The sequence below is a fragment of the Lontra canadensis genome, unplaced genomic scaffold (genome assembly GCF_010015895.1).
Source record: "Lontra canadensis isolate GAN:19392208 unplaced genomic scaffold, GSC_riverotter_1.0 scaffold31, whole genome shotgun sequence".
NCBI classification, from domain to species: domain Eukaryota; kingdom Metazoa; phylum Chordata; class Mammalia; order Carnivora; family Mustelidae; genus Lontra; species Lontra canadensis.
Window position 1 is genome coordinate 11,010,346 of NW_022631025.1, and position 27,373 is coordinate 11,037,718.

Genomic DNA, 27,373 nt, shown 5'->3' on the forward strand with positions numbered 1-27,373 from the left:
GATGTCTCTTTTCACCATTCTCATGTAACGGCTCTAATAAGCCACCAATAATTTCAGATTCCTAAATACAGTGAACGCTTCCCTTTTCACGAGCACTGGTCTTACTACACTCTCCTCGTGACATTCAACACATCTGATCACTCTGGCCTCCCCCTCTGCCCCTTAGTCTAAGACCCTGCCCTTTTCTAGATTTTGTCTGCTGTTCATTGCCATCTTTCTGTCCTCCCCTCCCCCTTCTCTCTCCCCCTCCGCCCCCTGCCCACTAGGCGCGAACCCTCCCCTTTCTGTCTATATTCTACCACCGGCGAGTTCCTCCACTTGTGACTTTAGTTACTCTCAAATATGCCTGACTTCCAAATCTCCGGTCCAGATCACTTTTTCGAGCCCCAAACTAATATACGCCATCATTCTCTTGACATTTCTGTGCGATGTCTGATGGACACACCAACCTTGACATGTCCAAACGTGGGTCCCCAGTTTGTCCCTCATGTGGACCCTCTCCTTTCCTCCATCTGATCGAATGACATGAACAGCGACCTTCTTGCTGCTCAGGCCATAGCCTGAGGCTCATTACTGGACCCTTCTATCCTTTACCCCTGACTCCTATCATCACTAAGTGGTTCTGCCTCCAACATATTTTTTGGGAATTATTTGCCTCTTCCTACCTCCACCGCTAACAACCTGGTCCGAATGACCATCGCCTCCTGTCTGGACAAATGTAACAGCCTCCTTGCTAGCCCCCAAGCTCCATTCTTGCCTCCCTAACATCCATCTCCCACCCAGCACCACAAAGAGCTTGCTGGAATCCGTATCTGAATATAGCATTCTTCTGCTTTAAACCATCCCCCGAATCCCTTTGCCCTTAGAATCAAAATCAAATACCGTATAATGATCTGAAGCGCAAAGTCCCCCCCAAAACATGACCTGGCCCTTGCCAGACACCCCACGTTCCCTTTCCTTTCCTTCTGCTTATTTCCAGCCTCCCCATCCTCCTCCGTTTCCTCCAAAGTCCCGATCGCGTTCCTGTCGGATTCCTCCCACTGGCTCTCATTCCTCCACCTTCCGCAGACCTGACTTCTTCATGTCATCCAGACCCCAGCCCAAATATTTAAGGACTCTCAAGGGGGCTCAGGCTCATGTCACCTTCCCCCCACACTTAGGTCATATGACTCTTGTTTTCATCACGTTCTTCTCACGATCTGAAATGATACGGAAAATTTATTTATGTGTTTCCATTCACTGACAGTATAGCCCCCCTGACTGCAGAAAGCTTGTCGGTTTTTCTTCAGCCTTGCGTCCGCAGTGTCAACAGTGCCTGGCGTTAATAGGGGCTCAGCAAAATGGGTCAAAGGAAAATGACTCTTAATAAATCCCACTGACCTGATGCAGGCATAGAATGACAGAGAATTGGATTCAGCAGATCCAGTTGTCTACACCTGTCTACACCACTTACTAGACGTGTCTTTTAGCCAGTTATCTGACCCTCAGTTTCTTCGTCTGAAATAGGAGGATAACAAAGGCCTCTACTAGATGGGGCTGCACAGAGCTACTACGTGGATTAAACGAGAAGAAAGACCTAAACACAGTACATAGTAAGGGCTTAATAAATTGTAGCTAGCTAGTGTGTATCTATAGAAATTACACACACACACACACACACACACACATTTCGTTCACTTCATTTAGTGTAATGGTTCTACCGTCCTGTCTTTGAGACCCCGTCTAGTGTGTTCTTAACAACATTGTATCTCAAGAGCAGAGTCTGAGTCCCTAACGTCCTCCGCCCACTGCCTAGCCCACCCCAGCACAGTTATGAGCTTTTATAAACCTCTTTAAATGATTTAGCTGAAAATATAAACATTTTCCTCCCGTATCATACAGCGGTTTCAAGCAGCCTACATTCCTTCTACTTCCTCAGAGGTCTGTGAACAGTAAATACACACAGGTCTCTACAAATATCACACACGCTGAACGACAGAGTAAAATCATCTTTGGACTTACCGTAACAAATCCTGCGGGCCCACGCGGAAGCGGCAGCCCCGGTCACGGCAAGGCACGCCCCTCTTACAACACACAGCGGCAGGGACAATTCCATCTTTGTCATTTATTCCTTTTATTTGGACAACGTATATACATATGTACAAAATACCTACTGTCAGAATCCTCTTTTATAATTTCATTTGATTTACAAAAACGGAACAACAAAATAACTTAGGTCACTAATACTGTACAAAAATAAAACTGATTAAACAGTTGTAAAGATCAGTATCTTACAGTGTTACAGATCATTCATCTGCGGTGAAAGAACATCTCGGTCTATCCAGAGTGATGAGCGCTGTGCTAAGTCTACCTGCAAAGTGACGAGTAATCAATTTCTGTAACATGACTACCAAACATAATTCTCAAAAGAAGCATGATGTAGAGCCAGACCTTAAAGCCAGGGCGTCATTCCAAAGCGGTGAAGGGCTTTCTTCTTCCCTAACCAAGGAGAGGAGTTACCTTAACTCTAAAACTATTAAATTTTCCAGAATATGACAACTACTTACAGTATTAGATAAAACGACTTGTCTTTCTTTTTAAACACCTGCAAGAGTCTTTCAAAAAAATTCAGTTTGGTTAAAAAAGTAAACAAAAATTACTATCCTGCATTTGGATTTTTACAAGTTAAATCCATGGTCTTTTTAATATAAAAAGTAATTGCTTCATAGTTTTAGTGTTCAATGAACTCTAGTAGTCCTATTTGAACCATATCTTGATAGAGTAAATCTAATTAGAATGCTGGTTCCTGTTTTGTGACATTTGAAAACAGGATTTATCACGAAGAATAAAAAGCCTTGAGTTTATACGTTACGTTACTATAACATATAAGAGAATATCAAATGTGTGTTCTTCAACAACTTGAAAAGGCAAGTAACAACTTTTTTTGGGAAGTTAAATTGTGCATTTTTTTATTTTTTAAACAAGTTGCTGCATTTATATCCATCTAAGTAAGTGCGGGACAAAAGCCACATATAGATTTACTCTTGAAACTACAAAGATTGTCTTTCACTGACTTTGCTTGGTTTTCCTTCATTTCTTTCTGTGAGGGGAAGATGAGTTTGTCCAAGTTGGTGGGTTGCTAGGCAGCCCCAAACTCCTCACTCACTAAAAGGCAGCGTGCAAAGGATCACAAGCAGGACCGTTCCGTGAGCTCAGTAAGAAATAGACAGCCTAACCTATTTCGTATGGAAGAACAGATGTCCTTAAAACTTATTTTGGACACAGAAATTAAAATTTGGTTTAAAATAAGCGTTTCAAAAATCTGAAACAGAGGTAGAAAGTGTTCTTTATTTTTCCTGACATGTTTTCCCGTGAGAAAACACTTTCCTTTTTATCTCAATGGACTGTTCCCAGTCCCTAATGTTAAAAGCAGTTCTCTTTATAGAACTACTGATACAACTACATTGGTTAAACAAACAAAAAAGAAAAACACCGTGCTAGTGATGGCTATTGTATTGGAAGTCGGAGTCAGCCGTGCCCCACGCCTGCTGTAGGAGCCCACACCGGTTCTGAACCTGGCAACGAGCATGTGTTGGGTGAAATCATGAGTTCACTGACGGGGAGGCACCCTAAGTTTACACGACACAGCTTATAGCACATGTATAAACGAGAGTGCACCGTAGCTCCCTGTGTTAAATAGCAGATAAAATTGCCAGAAAGCATTCTTTCTGACAAAAGAAAATGTAAACATTTCTCCCACAGTCACTGCTGACTCCCTGTACTTGAGGTTTCTTTGCTATGAAAACAGTTCATTTTTTTCTGACCACGTGAAGGCCAAAATTAAGTTTTCAGGTAAATGGCATTTTATGGATGTAGTGGTTTAGGCCATTGTAGACACCTGGATACAAGATACATAGTGGTGAGGCTTCTGATGTCAAAGATACAGTGATGTGTCTTCAGTCACACGCATTTCGTGTGCCTTTGTTCTCCAAAAGGGACCATTTTGAAGTCATCTTGATGACTTCACGATGATACCTAATCATCATGGTATTTTCCCTTGGGACTCACTACTTTCGGGGATATATTTTTCTTTTCACATGTCAGCTTCCTCTTCCTTTTTAACATAACTCTTGCACCTGTTAGTGGGAGTTTGTAGCAACACGGAAAGGAGACCAACGCACCTCTTTTTCTTCACAAAATCGGTGTTTCCAGAGAAGTTACTGTTATGCACCCATTCAGATAAAACCCAACAGAGTCAAAACCCTCTCCCTTCGTGGCACTGGAACAGTAAAGTGATGTTAACTAAAAGGATTGGAAAATTTGGAAAAGTTAATAGAGTTAAAATTGTTTGTTCTTTTTGAATTTTTTAAAAAAATACTACCCTCCTTCTCCTTCAGCATCTGTCCTATATATTCTGCCCTCCCATCTCTGCCATGATCTCATAGGGAAATGTGTATACTGTATATATATATATTTTTAAAAAAAGCAGATTATAACGTGGTTCCAAACAGAATGTCTGCTTCTATCCTTAAAGCACATATTTCACTTATTCCTCCTCTGCATTAGAAAATAAAAGTGCAGCTTATGTTCAAAAAGTACAATTCATACAAAGCAAGGTTTAAAAGTTCTGTACTTAGTGTAACCTTTTAGAGGTTTGTCTTGATTAGTATAAATTCAGACTGCTTACCCATTGACTATAAGTAATTTTTTTTGTTGTTGTTTTCAAGTCTTTAGATGACAGATCATGCTGGAGTAGATGTGCTCTTGCTTGCATAAAGACAGCTGTGCTATGGCGTGTTTTTTCTTGGTTTTTGTGTGTTTTTTTTTTTTTAATCTCAAAGGTTAACGTGATTCAAGAGAGTGGTTTTGCTAAAGAAACCGAAGCACACTCGTCATTACATCGAAAAGGTAAGAAAACAATTCTGAGACAGCAAGCACAAAGGGCCCAGAATCACTGTGTGACGCCACAGGTCCGCTCACCGGGTCAGACGTATGTACACCAGTGTTGAATCTTTTTAAAAGTTTACCCCCTCCCCCCGCCCCGTCTTGGCCTTGGCCCCCTCCCCCCCCCCCCACCCCCCCCCCCCAAAAAAAATAAAGGAGAGAGAGGAAAAAAAAACCCAAAACCAAAGCATCCGCCTTCCCTCCAGCAGTCAGAGACGGTTCCGAGCTGCCTCTGCAAGGGGCCCCAGGGTGGGCTTGGATCGCGGGCTGCGCTGTGCTTTTCCGAAACCGCTGCGGGGAGGGGCGCGCGGGGGCGGCGGCGGGCAGGGCCCCGCGCCCCCCGCAGCGCGCCCCCTGGCGGCCAGCCGTGTCCCCGGGCGCCGGCGCGGTAGGGTCCGGCGGGCGCGCGCCCCCGCTCACAAGGGGTGGGCCAGCGCCTTTTTCGAGCGCTTGATCATACTGGGGTGGAACTCGGTGTGGCGCCGCGCGTGCTTGGTGAGGTGGTCGCTCCTCATGAAGCGCTTCTCGCACAGCGGGCAGCGGAACTGCTTCTCGCCCGTGTGCGTCCGGTAGTGGCGCGTCAGCTCGTCCGAGCGCGAGAACTTTTTAAGGCAGTCTGGCCACGTGCAGGGGAAGGGCCGCTCACCTGCGGGGGGGAGGGGGGTCGAGACAGGACGCGGGTGAGACAGCAACGTCGCGGAAGGCGGCAAGCAGCCCCGGGACCCGCGCGACACGGCCCCGCAGGCGAGGCCCGCGGGCCCCTGGCGTGCGCCTCCGCCCCCAGCACCGCCCCCACCCCGGGTCCCCATCGCTGGGCCGGCATCCTGACCCCCGGGACCAGGCACGGGACTGCATGTGGGGACAGAGTCTTCGCAGAGGACCCCGACGGAGGCCTCGGAAGGAAGCAGCGCTGCGGACCCTCCCACACCGAGAGACACATTTCTGTCGCCTAAGCCACCCCCTCAGGGACACCTAACAGACCAATAAATACCCTGAGGACATTACCCTGAATCATGTTCTCCACGCAAAGGAACCTGCTGTGTTATACCCAGGGGACCCCTGAGCGCCTTGGCTGCTACCACCATCATCATCATTATTATTACTACTATTATTTGGGGGAGGGGGCTGGTTATTCTACGTGGCGGCTGGTCGCACAGGTTCTCCCAGGGAGTCAGGAACCTTAGCCCTTCCCTGGATTTGCTGAGGCCGCTAGTCTAACCCACGCCTCCCCTAGAGCTCCTGAGTGCTGTGGTCACCGATCCTCTGTCAGGGCCAGTCTGGGGACAGGGAGGCTGGCACCCGACAAGAAAGCCTGCTTGTTCCTGAGCATCTTGGTAACAAATACTTTTAGAGACCTGGAATGTGCTTCCCTGTGAAGGCCATTATTTTAAGTCATATTGTTTTATTATTATTATTAATCTCTATGCCCCAGTGGGGGCTCAAACTCACAACCCTGACATCGAGAGTCACATACTCTTCAGGGGTGCCTGGGTGGCTCAGTGGGTTTAAAGCCTCTGCCTTGAGCTCAGGTCATGATCCCAGGGTCCTGGGAGCAAACCCCGCATGGGGCTCTCTGCTCAGCGGGGAGCCTGTCTCCCCGGCCCCCCCCCCCCCGCCTGCCTCTCTGCCTACTTGTGATCTCTGTCAAATAAATAAATAAAATCTTAAAAAAAAAAAAAGTCACATCCTCTTCTGATTTAGCCAGCCAGGCGCCCCAAGTCATATTGTCCTATAGAAAAATACATTCGTTCCCTCTGCTGTGTAATAATCCTTTAGCTATCTGAAGACAGCTCTTCTTTCTCTAGTCTCTGTTCAGACTAAGCGGCCCCAGCTTCTTTCATATTCCTCATCAAAGAATTAACATTATTCTAAAACAGTAGGAGCTAAGGGCTTCACATGCATTATCACACTGATTTCTCATAGGACGCCCCTTGGAGGTGGCCCATTTCACAGATGAGGAAACAGGCTCAGCACTTGCTGGTGTTTCCAGCAGCCCCTCCTTCGTGGTGGCTTTCCTCAGATTCACCATATTGTCTCCATGTCCCACTTAATTAAAATGCAGCTAAGCTTCCCCCTCCCGATGTGATCAGGTTAGCCCTGGGGGCCCTCCTGGCCCCTGCTGTGGCAGGAGAGGGCCCGTGGCCATGTTGTCCAGACCCACACACAAGCTGAAAGGCAGAATGGGCCGTTTAAGATGAGAGGGCCTTGGGCGGCCCTCTCTGTGCGTGCCTGCCTGCCTACTTCTCACCTCATTCAAGCACAGCCCAAAGCAGCAGCTTCACAGACCCCGGGCACACAGGCTCCTGCCTTCCGCAGAACTCTCCAGACACTCCTTTGGTAGGTGTGAGGAGTGCATGTTTTCTCACTTCTGTCCCCACCTTCCTGGAACCCAGAGACTCAAAAGGCTGAGGGCTGTCCGGTGCGGTACCTCTGAGTCATGCAAATATTATTCATCCTTCCCCGCTCGGCTTCTCCTACCCTGGGCCAGAGATGTAGAAATACCGATAATAACAACAAAACCAAGCCTGTGTCATCTCGATGACAGTCCACACATGGCTAAGATTTTATTTGCTGTTCTCTCAGCAGAGCAATGGTCATCACGCCCTGGTCAATCTCCTTGTTCTTACGGGAAACTGATATGTGCAAAACAAATCTGTACCAGTAGCTTCGTTACACGTGGGTCTGGGTGTAAACCCTTGCTTCGCCGGGGGCTGGAGAGCCACAGTAGCACAAGGCAACGGGACACCGATGAATGCCAAGTCCTACCCGAGGTGGACGGGTGCTGGGGTTCGGGAGGCGTGAATATGCTCAAAGACTCCAGGAGGGCCAACACCCCCCAAAACAAAACGAAAAGAAACCGTACTTCAAACTGAACCCTCTGAAAAACTCAACAACACAGAACTGGAAACCACACTTTTGCAATTTCTGCCAGATCCAACAGCATTCTACCCGGTTCAGAGCTTGGAACAAAAAGGTGGAATGCAGGTTGTCATAACCCAACAAGGTTGAACCCCCTGGGATGAGGACAACATCAGGTCTGATTATTGTGCTGCTTATACTGCCAAGCATTTAGTTACATCCTAAGTGTGTGTGAGTGTGTGTGAGTGTGTGTGAGCGTGTGTGTGTGTGTGTGTGTACATATAGCTGGGGTCACTCACATGACCAGCCCTACTCAGAAGTTCCCAGATCGCTGGGGAAGACAACTCCAGCCTCTTTCAGAGTTACACAGCTAGGGTCCTCTGAATCCCCGTGAAAGGTTTATGGGAGAAATGTTCTCTTAAACATGTTAAAAAATATAATGAAGAGTTAGAATTCATACAGCGATGAATTATAAAACCAAACCAAACCAAAGCATGCCAAACAAACAACCGTCCCCGCTCCCTCCGTACTGGAACCATCTCTCCCCTGCTTTGTGATTTGGTGGTGAGAAAAGCGACAGAAAGGAAAGGCTTGGTGTTTTCTCGGAGCTTGTTAGGACAAAAACTCGTCAGAGTGATTTTTCTTAGAGGAGTGGTAATGTGGTTTAGCTTACTCACTAGCACATGTTTCTTTCAAGTGAGTCATGAGAGGAGGTTAATTTATTGGAACAGATCTGTGTCCACTGTGGAAAAAATGGATCAGAAGACCACTCTGCTATCCTCTGCACTGGAAAGAGAAAGAAGGTACTCCCTCTGTTTTAGGAAGATGGGTTGATGGAAGAGAGAGTCAATGGAAAATGGTCATGAAGCTTGAATCAGCTGTATGCACGGAACTATTAAGTATTTATGCTTGTGATGTATGTATGTTTCAAGTGTCATCAGGGTCCCTCCCCACTGAATTCACCTTCAGTCTAGCTTATGGCTACACTGTCTTCACTGCCCCTCATGGCTGTCACCCTGTGATTATTCTCTTGCTTCTAACCCAGATGCTGCCTTTGACGTAGCCTCTTTATCCGTTTCAGAGAAGAGAGGGCCACCTACTGAGCCCAGAGCAAATCCGAGCCGACAGCAGCCTTTGTTAGACTCATATAACTTGTATAATTCCACCTTACAGTTTCTAAGCATTTAAAAAAAGATCTACTTGGATGTGAATTCCTAGTGTAGAATCTCCAGGATCATTTTTTATTTTTCTCGGATCCTTTGGGAAAACATTAGGAGCTTTGGGTCAGTGATCTAAATCAGGGGTTTAGCAAGCTATAGCCCACAGGCCAAATCTGACCTGCCATCTATTTTTGTAAAGTCTGTGAGTTAAAATGGTAAAACACCATTTTTACTTTGGTTTTTTACCAAATCGGCTGGGGGAGGGTGGGGAAATCAAAAGAACAATAATATTCTGGGATAGGAGAAAGTTTGATGAAATTCAAATTGCCATGCCCATATCCCAAGTTAATTGGACCACAGCCACATTCGTCTGTTTGGGTATTGTTATCTATGGCGGCTTTCTCACTCCGACAGCGGGGTCAAACAGTGGCTGCAGACACTGTACGGCCGACAAAGCCTAAAAGCTTTGTTAAGGGGTCCTGCGGAGAAAGATGGCCAACCCATGATCTCACCCTGAAGACTTGAACCTGTACCTGGTGTACACCAGAGTTGGCAAGTCCAGATGTCTTCAGGAGCCAGACACATGGTAAAAATGGGTGAAACACCAGGTGCATTCACGGGTTTGTGCTGGATAGGGCTTTATCCCCTCCAAGGCATCGGATTCAACACTTTACAAAGCATTGTGCCAGCCAGACAATGTGTGCGTGCAGGAAGCCTGGGTTCTTCTTGGGGACTTAGGATTTGTAGCCCTTTGAAACCACCCAACTCTTTAACCCGTGAAGGTTCTGCAACCTACTCTGGGATACATTTCGGCATGTTCGCTAATAATAGACACATAATAAGGTATCATCTAAAAAAATGATACATGCTTTGCACCTAAGAAAGTACAGAATGGAGAAATCCTATGCGGAGAAGGAACAGAATTTAAAGGTGAATGGGACCAGAGATCATGGGACAGAGGAGGAAAAGAGAGGTCTTGGAGAAGCTGTGGCTGTTGTCCCATCATCCTACAGCCAAGGGGAAATCAAGTCAGGCCTGGAATTCCGCTCAGTGCTAAGGCCCACAAAAGAACAGTTAAGTTTCTTCACACCGACCAAATCACACAGCATAGCAACTATCAATTAAAGAATCTTTAAATTTGTCATTAGTATTAATGAGAGCGTTACCGTTCTCCAGGGGAGGGGGGCGGGAAGAACAGGCATGTGCTAGTGTTTTATTTCTGGCCTTTACAGGAAAACATACCCAGAGGCAGTGACACAATAAACTCTTGCTTTACCGGAGCAGAGCTCTTAACAGCACAAGCTCCTGCGTTCTCATTATTTACATACCGCTCCCCTCCCCTTTCAGCAGTGAGCTAAGCACCTCTCAGTGACAAGCTCGGCTTGGAGCAGAAAATTAACTGGATCAGAATAGCTACTGATCCAGTATGGCACACGATGTGTAAAAGACTTTTTTGCAGACAAAGGTCAGGCCTCCAGAGGTCTCCTGGGCCTCCAAGGGGTTCGAGAGGAGGGGTAGAGGCTGCTGGCTATGCGCTTGCACGCTTGCCTACTTAGCCCAAAGGACAGCTCGTTGTTTTTAAGAAGGAGCCTCCACTCTGCCTGGGGGTTAGTGGACAACGCCAAGTGGTGAGTTCTCTGTACAAGGGAAGAAAGAGGACAATGTGGGGATTGCCAGCTGGTTATACTCAACTTTGTCCAGGCTCCCTTGGGTTCAGAAAGGCTGCCAGTGAGATATGGGCCCAGGGTCCGGGAGGCCTATGCTTTCAACACACCTGCTTTCCCCCCTGGCTCTTCTCTCCTTCTGTTTCATAGCTCCGTGGAAGAGCCTGAAAGGGGCTGACCTTCATCAAGGCAGGAAGGTTAAAAATACACTCTTCATGAACCTCCCATGCCTTCTACCAAAGGGAACTCCCTCTTGTAAAACAAATCTAAGGGTGTGAGGCCGCCTTTTCAGAACAGAACTCCAAAAATGCCAATTAGGAATCATGGCTTCTTGCAGATGGACAAAATCAGGGCCGCTTCTTGAGGAGAAAATAGTGCGTTTTGATCATAAAAAAGCAACTAGGATTCCAGAGATAAAAGGATAACCTGACATTAGGAAATCACCTTGATATGATTCCCCCTTTAAACCGACTAATACACTCACCCCCACATGTATTTTCCCTTGAAAAATGCAAAATAGTGTTTGGTAAAATTCAACATTCAGCCCTAATAAAAGCTTTTAGGAAAATAGAAGAATTATTCCTTAATGGGGTAGAAAAATATAGATCCAAAACACTTCCCCAGCAAGGTCAACAGGAAGATAAAGGTAGCATTCTATTAGTCGGGCTGGAGGCATGAATGGACACTGTCCCCATCCCTATAGCTACTTAATGTTGTTCAGGAAATGCTGCTGAGTGCCATTAGATAACAAAGGAAGAAGTAAATCGTCAGAAGGGGAAGGTGATAGAAGGATTATTTGCAGTTGATACAACTTTCTATCTGGAAAGTCGAAGAGAAATACCGAGAAAACTAATATAAATTTAAAAAATGTGTTCTCAGGTATAAACATACAAAAGAGCAGTGGTTTTTTTATATGTTAACCACAGCCAGTCAGGATGAGCCTAATGATAAAAGTTCAGGACCTGAATGAAGAAAATCATCAGACCCTGATATAAAAGAAAATGAACAAATGGAACACTTCCCATGCTCTCGGATGATAAGATTCAACGGTAGAATATGGCAATGCTGTACAAATTCGTCTATAAAATTAACACATACCTTAGAAGTTCTTTTTTCTTGAACTTGACAAAATTATTCTAAAGTGAATTTGGAAGAATAAGTACACTCCACTTGCCAAGAAAATTTTGCAATAGAACAACAATAAGTGAACACTAGTGATACCAGTTATTACAATGTATGATTAAAGCTGTAACAATTAAGACAGTGCAAGACCAGCACAGGAAAAGACAGCTCAGTGGAACAGAGTCAAGTCTGAAAATAAACCGAAGACTCATCAGAGATGGGATGTTCCAAATTAGTGACAAAATGAATGTTTAACTCAATAAATGGTAAAAATCTGAAAAGATTAAATCTCGATCCCTACCTTATACCATTCCCTTCAAGAAATTCCAAATGAGCTATATACATAAATGTAAAATATAAAACCACAGAGGTGAGAGAAAGTATAGGTGACTATTTTTAGAATCCTGGAGTGGGGAGAGATTGTCTAAACCATGAAACCAAAGGCAAAATCCTATTGGAAGAGTAGTTGTGAAATACATAAAAATTTTAAACTTCTGCGTGGTAAAAATATACATGAGTGAAAAAACTTGAGTCAGAATGGTGAACGAATAAAGGAAATTGCGGCGTAAGACAAAAGGTTAAAATCCATAATACAAAAGGGACACTTACAAATCAAAACTAATAACCCAATTTAATAAAATGGCACAAGGATGCAAATAAGTAATTTGCAAAATAAATATTAATGGACAATAAATAAATAAATGGAAATATATTTAATCTCAAATAAATAAATGGAAATATATTTAATCTCACAAGTAATCAAAACAATTAAGACATCAATGAAATATTTATCAGGCAGGCAAAAATGTTCAAAAGTATGTGCATATGGGGCATCTGGGTGGCTCAGTTGGTTAAGCATCTGACTTTTGACCTCAAGGTCATGAGTTCAAGCCCTGTGTTGGGCTCCATGCTGGGCATGGTGCCTACTTATCCAAAAAAAAAAAAAAAAGTTTGTACATGGATCCATCATTAGTGGAGGCATGAGGAAACAGACAACTGCAAAAGTGGGACTTATAATTGATCTAGAGCTATCTGGCAATACATTCGTCTAGGAATTATTTCTGGTATTAATTAGAGAGGAACACAAAAGTATACAGGGATACCTGCTTGGTTCATAAGAGCTAAAACTTGGTAACAACTTAACAATAGAGAAACAGTTTGCTACATTGTAGTGTAGCCATCCAGTGGGAAAATGTGTATTTGTTACAAAGGTACTAGGCTGTTACAGAATGAAACTGAAAAGGTTAGTAAGACACCACTAGGTGAAAAGAGCAGTGTGTGACTGGCTATATACGAACGTATGAGCAGCATCTATGGAGGGAGAAAACCCTGGAACAGTATATACAGAATATGGACAGTAGATGTCTACAGGTGGGGGGGTTAAGAGTAACACTTTCTGTTGTATTTTCTGATTTTTTAAAAACAGTTAAGTAGAAGTTTCTTTCATAAGACAAAGTCAGAAAAAAAGTCTTACACAAAACAAAGGAAACGGATGAATTTGAGTTTAAAGTTTTCCATGAATGGACTGATCGTTGATCAAGAATATATTCTACACAGAGAATGGGGGGCGGGCTCAGGTATTTACTTTCTACTGGGAAATAACATTCCAGTGTCCAAGACCAAAGAAAGGAGCATCATTCTGTTTCCTTCTCAAACTGTTAGAACGTAAGAAACTTTCAGAGGGCACTTCACCTGTTTCCTCAGTCCTTCTCTTCTCCCCCCGCCAACTTTTTCTGTACTTGAGAAAAAATCGCCCCACAAGGACAGGCGGGAATCTCCCTTCAGAGTTACATGGACAGAAATGGCAAGGCTGCAACACTGTGGTGTGCGTTCATTGGGAAGCCGGGGAGTGAGTGTATGCAGGGGTGCAAACTCCAGGGTCCCATACAGTGTTCGCAGATGAGGCTGGCGGGACACATACCTGTCCAGACCCGCCCTGACCCTAGGCCTTCGGCTCCCGCATCCCATTGTCCACCATCACTTATCCTCGTTCCTACTGGAAAGCGACGCTATTACAGGTACAGAATGTGAGCCTTTGCTCTGTTCTTTTTCATGTCCTTGACCCTCAAATGCAGCAGGACCATGCACTTGACAGAAGAGGTGGGCAACAGACAATTCCACGTTTCCCTGCATACGTTGCTCCAATTAACTACGACCTCAAAATTCAAGAAATCAAAAGTCAGAAGAAAAACTGGAAGTCTCCCGTTTGCCAGAATTATTGCGACCTGCACATGCAGAGGCTCTGAAAAAATAAAAACACTTCATCGGCTCTGGAAGAATCGTCCTGCCCCATATCTACTGCCATCCCATTATACTGCCATTTGCTCTTGGCCCCTCTCTGAATCCCACTTGTGATCTGGTTTCTTTTTATATTCCACTGGTTGATATAACAGAGTCATTTTAGAGCTTGAATGTGTGATTTTACTTCCTGGCCCCTGTGTTTATCTGTGGAAAGCAACCCGCTCCACTCTCTAGGTTCTGAGCTGGGAAGTGGGGGGTGTGTCTGTAACATCTATCATGGGACGCTTGACGTCGGTGTCTAGGAAGCAAGCCTGTCTGAATATTGTTTGCGTGTCCCCAACCTCAACTGATCTGGGAGTTCACTCGTGTGTGGGGACCTCAGAAGGAGAGACAATGGACACCAGATTCTTGACTCTGGGTTCTCAACCTAGCGAGAGAAATGTCCTCATGTCTCAGTCATATGGCCCCACCGGAGCTGGCAGAGGTGGAGTGACCTTACCCCTACTCCCAAGCACACAGCTAGGTCTGGGCTCAGATTAGCGGACTCCCATGCCCATGGTCTTCCCGCCCATCCCAGACTATGTGGCTTCTGCCCAGTTGTTTGTGGGAAAGAGAAATAATAAATGAACCCACTAAACACTGAGTGGGATATAAATGTTTAATGGGAAAACCATCCTGAGAACATAGATTCTTTGGATCTTTGCATTTTGGATGACTTTGAGAACCATCAGATTCAAACCTGTCAAACCTGACAGATAATGCCAGCTCAGAGGGCAGAGGGCTTGTCCAAGTGTATGCCAGGATGAGAACCGGTTTTCAAACGCCTCCTTCAACTCAGAGCACAAGACAAGATGAGATGGGAAAGAAGAGCAAAGGCTCTAACTCACTGGAGAGCGGGCCTCCTACCACAGGCTTCTCTCGTTCTCTTACTCCTGGGTTCTTCTTCCCAGACGGGCTGACTTCGGGAGGGCATGCACAGTTTCAAGTCTCTTGACTGGACCAATGCTTCCTACTGACACCTGAGCTATAAAGAGGCTGGAGGGGCTGAGTTTACAGAACAGATGTTGATGGTCCCTAAGAAAGGTCCTGTATTCCCTACCGTCTTGTTAGTAATAGGTGTGAGCAGTCCCGGGGAGTGGCCACTGTCACCTGGCCTGGAGCCTGCACCAGCCGCTCTGGGGAAGTCCCCTCCCTCCCGTGCTGGGGCACCCGACGGCTGGAGTTGGGCAGCCACGCCGAGAGGAGGGTCTCGGTGCATGCCTCCTAGCCTACACCCCAACTGTAGGCTGGGGAAAGGGACTGGGTGTTCCTGAGCCCAGGCCCACACAGCTGGGAGAATGTCCCTGGCATCCGGAGTCACAGAGCACAAGGATCTGCCACTCTCCAGAGGCCCTTTCGAGCAGAGGAGGTCAACACATGAGGACTGAGACCTAAGCCGGCGCATGACACCCCAGAGAGGACCATGAAGGTCAAAGCATAGTGTGCAAGATACACAGCCCTCCCAGGATGTCAGAAAGAAAAGAGGGGGACTTCTTGCTTCCCAAATACTAGCTCACTCCCAGGAGAAAGAAAGGCAAAGGGAGAGGGAGAGAGAATGCTGATTTTTGCAAACATTTACCTAAAAAAGAATGCAATTCAATAGAAGTGACACAGAGACACTGAATAGGAGTCAAGATGACATTTCTGCATCAATAGCCCAAAACGGTGGGGGGTGGGGCCGGGGGGGGGGGGCGGACAGGGGGGTGGAGAATATGGGGCAGCGCTCAAGAGCCCAGCTCTGGTTACGGAGTGACATCTTTGCCCACCTCGGGCTTGTGACTGGGAAATTCGTGCCCGATGAACACAGTTGCTTTACAAGCACCAATGAGACGTCTGGCCTCCTTCGCAAATACAAGGATTCCCTTTCCATTTGCGCACTTAGGTCTAATGATATGTAGCATCCGCAGCTCCCAGTCTCAAGCAACCGCGATCCAGGACTAACGCCTTCGGCTCGGATCGAGCAATGGGCAAAAGACAAAAGCCCAGGAGAAAAGACTGCTGTCTGGTTAGAAAAATGCCTGCACTACCTGCCAGCCAGGCAGGGGCCCTCGCGGTGGCTCAGAGGGACTGGTGATGCTTTTCCAGCACATGCAGCCAGCCTTTTCCCTCTGGGCTCAACCTCTGTACGCCGCTGGCCCCACAATAAGGCTGTGATGACCACATGCCACATGGGCCACCGTCAAATCGTTTTTCAAGCTTTAATGGGCTGAGCTACGGATTCCTACGGCCTGGCGTTTGTGACCAAGGACCACAAAGCTTGGCAGGACTGAGCTGTCCGACCTTCCGCAAGCAGCCCCCCACCAGCCCTCCTGCGGCTGGCATTCCCTGAGCAGAGCTTTGCCACGTGAAAGCCAGCAGGACATCGAGAGGACTCAGGCTATAGGGGCAGAGCCCCCGTTTCTTTACACCGGCAACCCCCGCTTCCGACGGATAATGCTCCCTAGACAAACCTTTCGTAGCTGGCCAAGGGGATGATTTGTAACATGACCGCGGAAAAGCCGGCTGTTCAGCTGTCATTCTGCTTTAATGACATTTTCATTAAAACGGCAGAGGTACAAAACTACCGTAGAATTACGGCAGCACAGGAGTTTAAGTCATGTTTATGTGTTTTTTTGTGAGTTATTTTTAAGAGCTAATCTTTGCCTCACTATTTAGTAGGGTGGTGGTGTTGGGCACGACGCATAATGAATTGACTCGTGAACCCCAACGGGAATTGTCGTACAAACAGCCCATCTTTGTGAATTCGAGGCCTTTATCTGTTCACACCCAGGGTGACAAACATTCCTGTAGACACAATTCATTTCTCTGGGCATTAAAATGGATAGACAACCAGAATTAAGAAAATGTGAATGGGGCTGCTTATCACACTGCTGCTGTTAACCTTATTCCATGAGAGGTTTTGGGTACTGGCTTCTAGAACGTCCATGGAAGCGGCATGAAGTATGAGCCTGAACACAAGAAATGCGTGTTGAAATAATCTATTTTCTGCCAAGACCATTTAGTATATGCAGTGGCAGCCTATCTTTAAGGATGAACTCCAGAGATAGCTCTGAGTCCTTTCTCTTCAAAGGAAGGGGTGGGGGGAATGCTGTCATACGGATCTGTCTCTCATTTTGTCAAACCGCTGCTTTTTGGAAAATCCTGTCTATAGTTCTATGTGGGCAGATGGAGGGGGTATCTGCTGGCTCTGCCTGCCTGGCATCCATTGCTTCTTTGGGGTAACAAATAGCATGCCTTGAATTTCCTTGTGGAAACTACCCCTTCCTCACTCTGAGTCTATGTAATTCTCAGGCAGGAGAGGTGACCCCACACCCCAAGCCCAGAGGTTCGATGTGACCTAGCCATGCCACTGTGACTGATCTCAGGGACAGGCGCAAAATTCTAGCTCAGTTATGAAGACTGAAGCCCAAGACTTTTGCTGGGATCATTAGGAAAGGAGAACTTTCTCTCCTTGCTGAATTGGCAGGCTGGGAGAGTGCTACCGCCGGCGGCTACCTTAGCACCCTCCAGAGACAGCCTGCCCACGAATGAAGCCAAAGCACAGGACAGCAGAGCTGAGCCAGGGAGAGAGCCAGACACTGAGTCCCTGAATCCAGAGATACCAGAAACCAGAGCTACCCTGGATGTGTGGGTAATTTGAACCAATAAAGTTCTATTTTTTTTAAGGAGCTGGTCCAAGTCTAGACTCCGTCTCTTGCAACCAAGAGCCCTGACTAATACAGCTGTGGACCCAGGACGGGTGTCTTTTCAATGGGAAGGAAGCAGGTTCTGAATAGCTCTTGGTAAATATAGGATAGGTTTGGTCAGAGTCCAAGATCTCTGTAGATATTCTTAACCAAGGTTCATAAAAACCAGCCATGCGCCAGAGTTAGAACACAAGAGTAGACAGCTAAGGACCTTGGGGCCAAGTCCAGGAGAGGCATGCAAGACAGGGTCTCTTTCCAAGTCCAGGAGAGGCATGCAAGACAGGGTCTCTTTCCATTGGTGAACCCCACAGGGTCCAGGCCAACAACAATTCATGCGTAATTCCAGGTAGTTAGAAACACACTAGGAAAATTCCAGAGTAACAACCTTGGACTAAGATAACTGACACCAAGTCCAATTCCTCCTATAAAACAAGAGTACTTTCCTATCTCATAGGACTTCCGTGAGTTTCAGTGTCACAGTGTATGTAAACAATTTGGCTTAGAAGCTGGCATGTAATAAATGCTGAATGTTATTGCTGTTTCCATTATTACTATAAACATTAATAATTTTCCATTATTACTATTATTCACAATGTTCATAGTGCCTGCTTTCAACATCTAAAACAGCTCTATGCCTGTAACAGTCACTCAATAAATAAATACTCTTTCAACGAATGAGCTGTTGCTGGACATTTTGGAATTGCAAACAAAAATTCTAAGGAACCTCAAGGCCTTCCGGGAAATACCTGTAAATTATTTTTAATTATAATTCTTGGTGTATGGGGACACTGTCCAATATGCTTTAAACACCTGATCTGAATTAGTCTCGGAACACCATCAGTTGAATCACTGAACTCCATTTTACAGATGAGAACACTGAGGCTCAGAGAGTTTGCACCATATGAGTGTGGCAGAGGCAGGACTCAAGCACAGGTGTCAGGGCCCCAAAGCCCATGCTCTGACTGGTCTCTCTACCGAAGCAAAGGCCTGTCCTGGAGATGCCTGCATTCGAGGTCCTTAGAGTGGGCTGGCCTTCCCACCACACACTCTTCTCACTGCCTCTACCTCATCAAAGCTGGGCCCCTGGGAGGGAGAGATGGGGAAACCTCCTTTTCCTTCCCTTTGAACCAAGATGATCTATAAAATTCATTCCGGTTCTGAAGTGTCTGCAAAGCTTTTGTCCGTTGCCTGCCCTACCAGTTCCCACTTTGGTTCCAGTCGACTCTGGGAGGCACTCACTGCCAAAACGACGGAGACTTGCCTTGGAAAATATGTTCACACTTTGTTTGATACAAAATACTGCTGCTTGCATTTCAAATCCTTGTCATTAATTTTGCATGGCTTAAGCTCCCCTCTCTTTATTTTCATCTATGTAAATAATGCCCTTGCTTTTTAAAAAGGCTCAATCAGGGATGCATTCCATTCTCCTGTTCAAATTTGTGATCATTCTCAGTTTTATTAAAAAAAAAAAGAAAAGAAATAGAACACCCAGGGGCGCCGGCCTTAGCCAGAGAGCTAGCTGGTTCTTGCAGCTCTAGAACCCTTGGATTTCATTCCCAGATGTTCATTCGCAGCTCAGGATTCCAGAGGCTAACATAGCTCACGATGCACCCAGATTCCAAAGGAGGCCTGTGGGTGCACCTTCGTAAACATGGGCTTGGAGCGCCAATGGAAATGAATGCCTTGGAGGAACCCAGGCATAAAAAATGGAGACCCCTCACTCCCTTAGTGGGAAAGGCATTCTCTATGCATAATAATGTGAGTCCTATTATTTCCTGAGGGGACTGCTTGTGGCCAGGGTAAGACAAATGTTTACTACTGGCCTTAATGCACCCAAAAGGTATTAAAGTTTCAGGAGGGCTCCAGAAAGGGTGGAGTAGGAAATCTCACTGACACTTGGCCTCGGGCTGGTTCACAGTGTGCAGCTCCCAGAGTAAGAGGGCAGAGGTCCCAGGGCTGTCGCTACCTCTGTCCTTCCACTTGGTTAATTTGGTTAATGCGAAGCCGCTCTTTAAACCGGGATTTAAAAAATGTTAACCGAGGGTTGGAATTTTCGGGAGACCGTGGCGGGGCGGGGGAGAATGCAGATAAAAAAATTGCAAAGAATTCACCATGAGGGAAGGTCTCTAGGTCGGCCTTGCCCAGGCCTTTAGCAGGTCTTTGACAGCCCTTCAGAGTCCAGGGCGCCCTCTTGTGTTGCTGAGGAAACCCGGGCCCCCGGAGGCTGGGCTCTGGGCCCAAAGTCACAGGGCTGTCAGGGCAGCAGGCCAGCCTCCGAACCCTTCAAGAGAACGTGTGTCCAAGGAACAATCCTGGTACCTGAGAGGGTGGCCAGACCCTCCTCTACAGGCAAAATGATGGATGTGATGACCCCTCAAGGTTACTCTCAAGCTCCAAATTTTCTTTTGATACTGACAGCTGCTGCCACCAAAGGACTTTGACCTAGGCCTCTAGGCCTATGACTAGCTTCCCAGCAAAAAGTGGGGCGGAGCAAGAGACAGGATTGCTCAGAGACCACTGCAAAGGATCCCATTTCTTTCCTTTTAACCATCTGTGGGTTTTTTTTTTTCCTTTCCCATCGCCCCTCCTTTTTGCATGTGTTGCATAGAAACAGAAAGTGCCTTTGTACCAATTACGAGGTACTAATTTACGTTCTTCAGTGGGCGTGGGGCTTGCTGGAGAAACATTAGGAGAAGGTGGGAGGGTCGGATGTGGGGGAGGCCTGGAGGGCTGCAAGCTTTTTCTCCAAGCCTGAGAACAGCCAAGGGGAGGGAAAGAACAACCCGAAAAATTTGGAAGTCAAGACTAACGAAAATGACGAAGCTGGTTTTATCTTGTTTGTTTAAATCAAGAATGCCAGTGACCGGTGTGCCTGGGTGGCTCAGTGGATTAAAGCCTTTGCCTTCGGCTCAGGTCCTGATCCCCGAGTCCTGGGATCAAGCCCCACATCGGGCTCTCTGCTCAGTGGGGAGCCTGCATCCCCCTCTCTCTCTGCCTGCCTCTCAGCCTACTTGTGATCTCTATCAAATAAATGAATACAAAAATCTTAAAAAAAAAAAAAAGAAAGAAAAAAAAAAAGAATGCCAGTGACCATAAGGCATTCAGAAATCACCCTGATGGCCTAGAAGGCCATTTCTATCCAGCACACGCCACGTGCTCTCAGGGGCTCCTGGAAGAGTGAATACTGGAACTCATCTGCCCACTTTTCTTCCCAATGAACTTCTCAAAGGAAGACCATTGTCAGCCGCTTTCCCAATATGTCATATGATAGTTCTCCCTGGGAAGTTCGAGCTGGGAATTTCCCACAGAATGACTAGCTCTTGGGATAAATGTCAACAATTGAGACAAGAATGTAAATCTGACCCTTATGTTCAGAATCCACGAATTCATTTCCCTCAGGTTACATCTTTGCGTCTGAAGGTTCTGGGGTGTTGCCATCAAAACAGCTCTGTGTTTGTCCCGAGACCTCCTCCCCGACCCCAGGCCTCACTTGTCCCTTCCCCTCTCCTCACCACTCATCAAAGATCCGAGGGGAAAAGAGGGGAAAAATGTTTTCATCCTATGATTTTAATCCGTGTGTATTTTCTGTCATGAGATAATAACCTCGTCAGCAGTAAAAGCTTTTCTAAGTCAACTCTGCTTTGTTTCTGCAAGGACAGGGGAAGTGAGGAAGAGGAACGGTGGATCCTACCTTGGGGACTGGCAACAAAGCGAAGTTGGGTCCCCCGAAAGGCCTCAATCCCCAGCGGGCTGGGGCTCCGGCGGCCACCTGGGCCATGATTCCTGGGAATAGAGGGGGTTTTAGCCTCTTGTCTGAAACCCAGAAGCAATCCCTTCAGGAGTCCATCCTCGAGATCCTTAGAAACCTTACATCTTCTAGAGCTACGGCCCGTGTGCTGCTATTTGCCTTCTTCTCTCATGTAGATTATCATTTTTTTTTCCTGACAATATGCATAAGGTTGTGTCTAGACAGTCTCACTGGGGAGTGGGGTGGATATGGCCCCAAGGGGGCAAAAATCAGATCTTTGGCAGGTGAGGAAAGTCTTAGCTATCACAGTGGTTTGTGGCCTTTTAAAGGAGTTCAGGACACAAACAGCCCTGCAGTATTCCCGTGGCACTGAAATGTCATGGGAGGGGAGGACGATTACAGGGAAAAAATGTCTAAAGTCTCCTTAGGGGAAAGAAAATGGGGGTGGGGTGGGTAGAAAAACAATTACCTGTGCAAGCAAGCCCCACTCAGGCTAAGCTGTAAATCTATTTTGGATGAAGCGTGTCAGGTTATGAAATACAACAATCCACATCACTGGGGGAGCCCTATGGAGAGAAGGGCAGAGAATGTCTCCTCAGGGACCACACGCAGGGCCTCCCTTCTGCTTCAGAAGAGCAGAGAAAGTGGCAGAGACTGGACACGGGCAAATGAAGAGGCTGCCCCGAGGACACTTGTGCCCTGAGGCTCCCAAGTCTGGGGTCTGCAGCCAAAGCGAGACCTTGCCCTGTCCCTGAGCCCCTGCCTCCCGGGTAATGGAATGGGTCCTTCTTCACACCTCTGATGGGACAAAGCTGTCCTAAACCAAAGGGTTCACTCTAAAGCTTTTTCTGATAATTAAAGGAGACGAGTACAAGAGGCTCAAGCCAGGCCTGGCCCCTGTATTAGCAAAATTTTAAACCTTTGGTCTCAGGAAGAGAACTTCGGGGCTGAACGGACATTCCTAAAGAACCCAGAAAACCCGTTTCCAGGGTTGGAGGAGACCTTCCGCGGCGAGGGTCCTCCAGATCCCTTTTGTCCGGTTTTCTCAGGTATCCCAGGGAAATATGCAAGCAGGAGAGGGAGAAACAGAAGCAATCTCTCTTTTGGGGGTTTTGCAACTCGGTCTCCTTGATTTTACACAAACGTCCTTCTGCTCTATTAAAAAAAAATGTTGCTTTTAAAACTTTTTCTGTAGAACTGGAACGATATACCCAGTGTCCTCAAGCTCAACCTGTCTCGCCACTTGGGGAGAGCTGACTCGAGTCCTTCTGAAAAGAAAGTAAAATGGCACTCGGCCTGGGAGCAAAGCCTACGGTCTCTGTCACCGGGATATCAGCCTCGTCTACACCAGCTGGTTCTGAAGATTTCGATCTGGAATTTGGATGTCCTTGTTTCCTTCCCCCAAAATTACCGCCCCCCCCATATACATAACTATGTAAGGTGACCACAAAGTCAGGAAACAGGATAAACTTTTTTCTTTTTTTTAGTGTTCATGATGGGTGGAGGAGACGGGGATGTGGCAGAGGCCTGTGGTGTGAGTGCATATTTGTGGAGCCGATTTGGGGTATATGCTCTGAGGTGGGGGAGGAATGTATGGGTGCGAATGTGGGGGCTGTGAGGGGACTTCTGCGTATGTGTGTGTGTGTGTGTGTGTGTGTGTGTGTGTGTAGGTGATGGCAGGGACGTGGGTGTGGGTCTGCAGGGGGGGCATGGACAGGATAAACTTCAAATTGCTTGCATTTAAAAAAAAAATATATATATATATATGCTCCATGTGTTATCAGGCAAAGCACTCTAATGGGTCTAATTGTTAAGCTGTATCGTCACCAAAAATACCCTCGAAAGTGTCCCAAAAGTCTGGAAATGAGAAGGAATGTATTTGTGGCATTTTTCAAATTAAACCATGGATCTGCTGCTTAAAGGTTAGAAGCGCATTCCTGGAAAAGAGTATCTGACCCAGGGGCTGAAGGAAAGCAAACTGAGCACAGTATTATAAAACGTAAACTGACGTACTACTTACAAAAAAGTTCATCCTGGTTCCTGATTTGGAGGAATCCCTCTCTATTACACACAAACTCTAAGATCCAGGATTTCTTGAGGTTTTCTGTTTGTGGCCCCCTATGCTAGGTGCTTTGTCTACGTTATTTAATCTTTGCACAAGAGCCTATGAGGAGAGCAGTGGTAACAGCCTATCCAGTGGATTAAGAAACTGAGGTTCAAAGACGGGGGTAGTAAACTTACATGCCAGCAGGCATGATGCAAATGACTAAAACAAAGGACACTGCCCTGCAAAAAATGATCAGTTCAAGCCAATTGTTGCTGGATAGGGATTCAGGCCCCGTACTGCCCGACTGATCGATTTTTCCAGAGAAGCCAGAACTCTGGATTTGGGCCGAATCTTCTGATTTTCAGATGCTGGTGACTAATTCCATTTTTCTATTAACTCTGTGTTGGCCAAGCCAAACGGATTTGCGAAGCAAACCCAGCAGCAGGCCTCTAGTTTGCCAGCTTGGAATTGAAGGAACTTGCTGAAGTTTTCCCCATCTGGGAAACAAGAAGACAGAAGAGAACCGAACTCAAAATCGTCCTTCTCTCTTAGGACAGGACAGCAGTGGCTGCACTGGCTTAAAGGCAATTTTGTTTAAATGACTCAACTTCTCAGGCCACTGGGTCCATGGAAGTGGGAGCTGTAGGAGGTAGGAGGCTCTAGGAGGCGACCACGCAGCAGGAAGGACTCTCATTGGGCCACACGGAGCAGGGGGGTGTGGCTGGAATTTTAGCTGTTAAAATCTTCACCAAATGCAGACTTTCCAAGGGCTAGCTCAGGTCCACCTTCTGGATTTAATACCAGCAAGAAGCAAAACAATAACAACAACAACATTACCTCATTTCCCCCCACCCCAATGCAATCTAACTTGAAGCCGAAACTGCAACTTCCAAATGCACCAGACCTGTAAGTCTCTTATTTAAAGAGGATCCTTGACACACACCTTCTTCAGTAGGAGGGTGCTTCCCACCATATTTACAGACGCTGAGGTTTTTGATCAACCTTGTCCTGGTGTTCCAGAGTCCCCAAACCTAAACAAGACACCTGTTCTCATCCTATCACTAGTTTCAAGAGACCGACTGCAGCACTTAGAATGGGATTAACATTTCACTCGGTCTTCCACTCCTGACTGTGTAAAAGGTTCTCCTGGAACAGCTGAGCTGCCTTGCCTTATGGAGAATTAGAGATCGGCACGAATGCACGCACACATAAGCAGCCATTTCTGTAAATGCCCGAGAAGAAAAATCACTCAGCTGAATGGTTCAGAACTCCAGGAATCTTTTCTTCTAAGACAGAAAGGCTCAGGTAGCTGCCACAGAGACCCTGCAAGGCCTCCCCAGCCCAGCCTCCCGACCGGGCAGCTCCCTGAAGGAGAGCGTGCCTTTGCTCAAGGTGGCAGTGGGTGTCAGTGTGAGCCACGGAACCTCGGGAACATGGCTGACAAGGCCAGGCCCGCCCAACAGCTGCTGGTGAGTAACACCCTCCAGTTAATATACCCCTGCCTCACCCCAGGGGAGTCACGCTAAAGGTCACATCCCCCAATCTGGGCGTACACCTGCCTTCCGACAGCCTTACACATACAAACTTCCAAGTCTGCTGTTTGAGGGCAGCTTTGGGTGACAACCCCAAACAACCTCTTGGGGCATTAACCACGCAGGAAACTCTGTTGCACGCCCGTGCCAGCAGCCACCTCGACAAGAAGCACCGTCCAAAGGAAATAAAATCCGAAATGCAGTTACGTGGCCTTGCTTTTCAAAAGCAAAACCAAACCAAACCAAACCAACCCATGATCATTTTAAAACCACAGGCCCAGGGCCTCGTCTTAAAAGTACCAACAATGACACCCCCAGATGACAATACTTGGCTAAGTAACTCCAACAGCCTCTTCGAGATCGCATCAGAGGGTCGAAGGAACACAGGATCCAAGAAAAGATCAAGTCCTGTGCTTCCTTATCAGAATAGCATCGGCAGAAGAACGTTACTAAAGATGGTGATAGCACGGCCCAACCCTTTCCAACTTTTTCTGAGTTATGTTAAACAGAATCAGCAGAATTGGCTGACCAAGGTCTCTGTACGCCTCCAAAGCCCGTTTTATACTGCATATGTCTTTCTGGCCACATTCCTTCAGCCAGGCCCCTGCCTTTTCAGTCTCTCTGGGGAGAAAGCCTTCCAGGAGGTCTCCAGGCCCACGTTCTCTACTGAGCCTTGACCTCAGGCAAGGACCACACCTGCCCCCTAACTATTCAGGGTAGAGACGGTGCCACGAATCGTGTGGGGGGTGGGTGGGTAGGGGGGTGAGAATCAGCTACCGAATCTCATTAAAAAGGCTATCATTAAAAAGGCTAACTAGTCCTGAAGTTAACCCACCAGCCATCACTTGATCAAACTCCTCTGCCGCCTGAAGCGATGTTATTTTAAACCTCCCTGGGGACTCTTGGCCAAATTTAAAACTACCTCGGCAAGCCCTGAAAAGTGGCAAGCATACAGCGAAACGAGTCCTTAGTCATCCCTAAAAGGTTCCACGTAAAGCGTGCCGCTTCTCCCCAGGTTCTGGGCATTTCGCTGCAATCCCTCAAGAGAATCAAATAAAAGATACGCCATTTGACCTCCCCAGTGCCAGCGCCTGCCCAGGTGGGGTGGCCCCACGGTCGGCCGCGCGGTGCGGGAGTCCTGGGGGCGGGGCGGGCCGGGAGGGGCGGACCACTCCCCTCCAAGCCACGCACAGGGGCTGGCACTCCGCACTCACTCTGCCCGCCAGGTTAAGGCTCTCCATGGCTTCTAGAGACTGGAGACGATTACGGAGAGAGGGAGCTTTTCCGTCTCTACGCGGCTCCAACCTTTAAAGAGTTAAACAGCATCTTATCCAAAATGTGGGCACCCTTGAGGCCGAGCGTGGTGTCCTTAACGCCCGGAAGGACTGCCCGGCCAAAGGTTAACTAACCCCAGAGCTCGGTGGGAGAGGGAGACGCCGCTAACCTGTATGCACTCTGTAATGGGCTTTGAGATGGGAGGATTTTCCATAGACTTTCCCACAGCCACTGTAGGGGCACTTGTGCCTCTTTTCGGAGGCGTGTTTCCCCTTCGCAGCCACTCCAGGGTGGAGGAGGGAGAGCGGGCTGGGCGCGCTGCCAGGATCCTGTCTCTCCTCCGGGCTGTGAGAAGGACTCGACCCAGATTCGGTGGTCACGTCGCTGTCGGATCCCATATCCTCATCCGGACTCTCCAGACTGTCGCTGCACACCGAGGGGGTCTGGATGGGTCGGTACTTGTTCAGGTCCAACAAGCTCTTGGCGATGGTGACCAGCGTGCAGTAATCCTTCCAGGTGTCCCCCGGGTCGCCGTGCTCCTTGGTCACCTCGCGCTCAGGTAGTCGCAGTCGCTCGGCGTCCGGAGCGCCCCCATGCTCCGGCACCGCAGCGCGGTTCGAAATAGAAACCAGACACTGGGCAGCCACGAAGTCCATGTAGGCGGCCGCGGACATGGTGCGGGCGACAGCAGCCCCGGCGGCGCGGCCGAACTTGGCGGTGGCTGCGGAGGTTCGGCTCGCCCTGCCCTGGCCTCGGACGACGAGCGCGGCGCGGCGCGGCGCGGCGCGGCGGCCAAGGGGGCGGGGGCGCGGGGCGCTTCCGACTCGCAGGAGCGCGAGGCGACCTCAGCCCCTCATCTTTACGTAACCGGCAGCGCCTCCGCACGCAGCATCCACGGCCCCGGGCTCCGCCGCGCTGCCGCCGCCGCCGCTCGCCGCCGCCCGCGCCCCGCGCCCGGCGTGATCCCCTCGACGGGCGCGCCGGCCGCTCCGAGCCGGCTCCCTTGGAAAGATGCCACACGTGGCGGCCGCAAGTTTATTCGCTGGAAAACGCCCCCGAGGCGCTGGGAGAGGAAAC

General features: G+C 47.7%; 1 protein-coding gene across 1 annotated transcript; it reads right to left on the reverse strand.

The window, feature by feature from the left end:
- Positions 1-5,073: 5,073 nt before the first annotated feature.
- KLF9 (Kruppel like factor 9) lies at positions 5,074-27,084 on the reverse strand. The gene is made up of 2 exons (XM_032866598.1): positions 26,466-27,084; positions 5,074-5,569 (listed from the first exon to the last, which is right to left on the reverse strand). Exons 1-2 carry the CDS (start codon positions 26,968-26,970, stop codon positions 5,340-5,342), a joined length of 735 nt encoding a protein of 244 aa, XP_032722489.1. The 5' UTR covers positions 26,971-27,084; the 3' UTR covers positions 5,074-5,339.
- Positions 27,085-27,373: the final 289 nt, after the last annotated feature.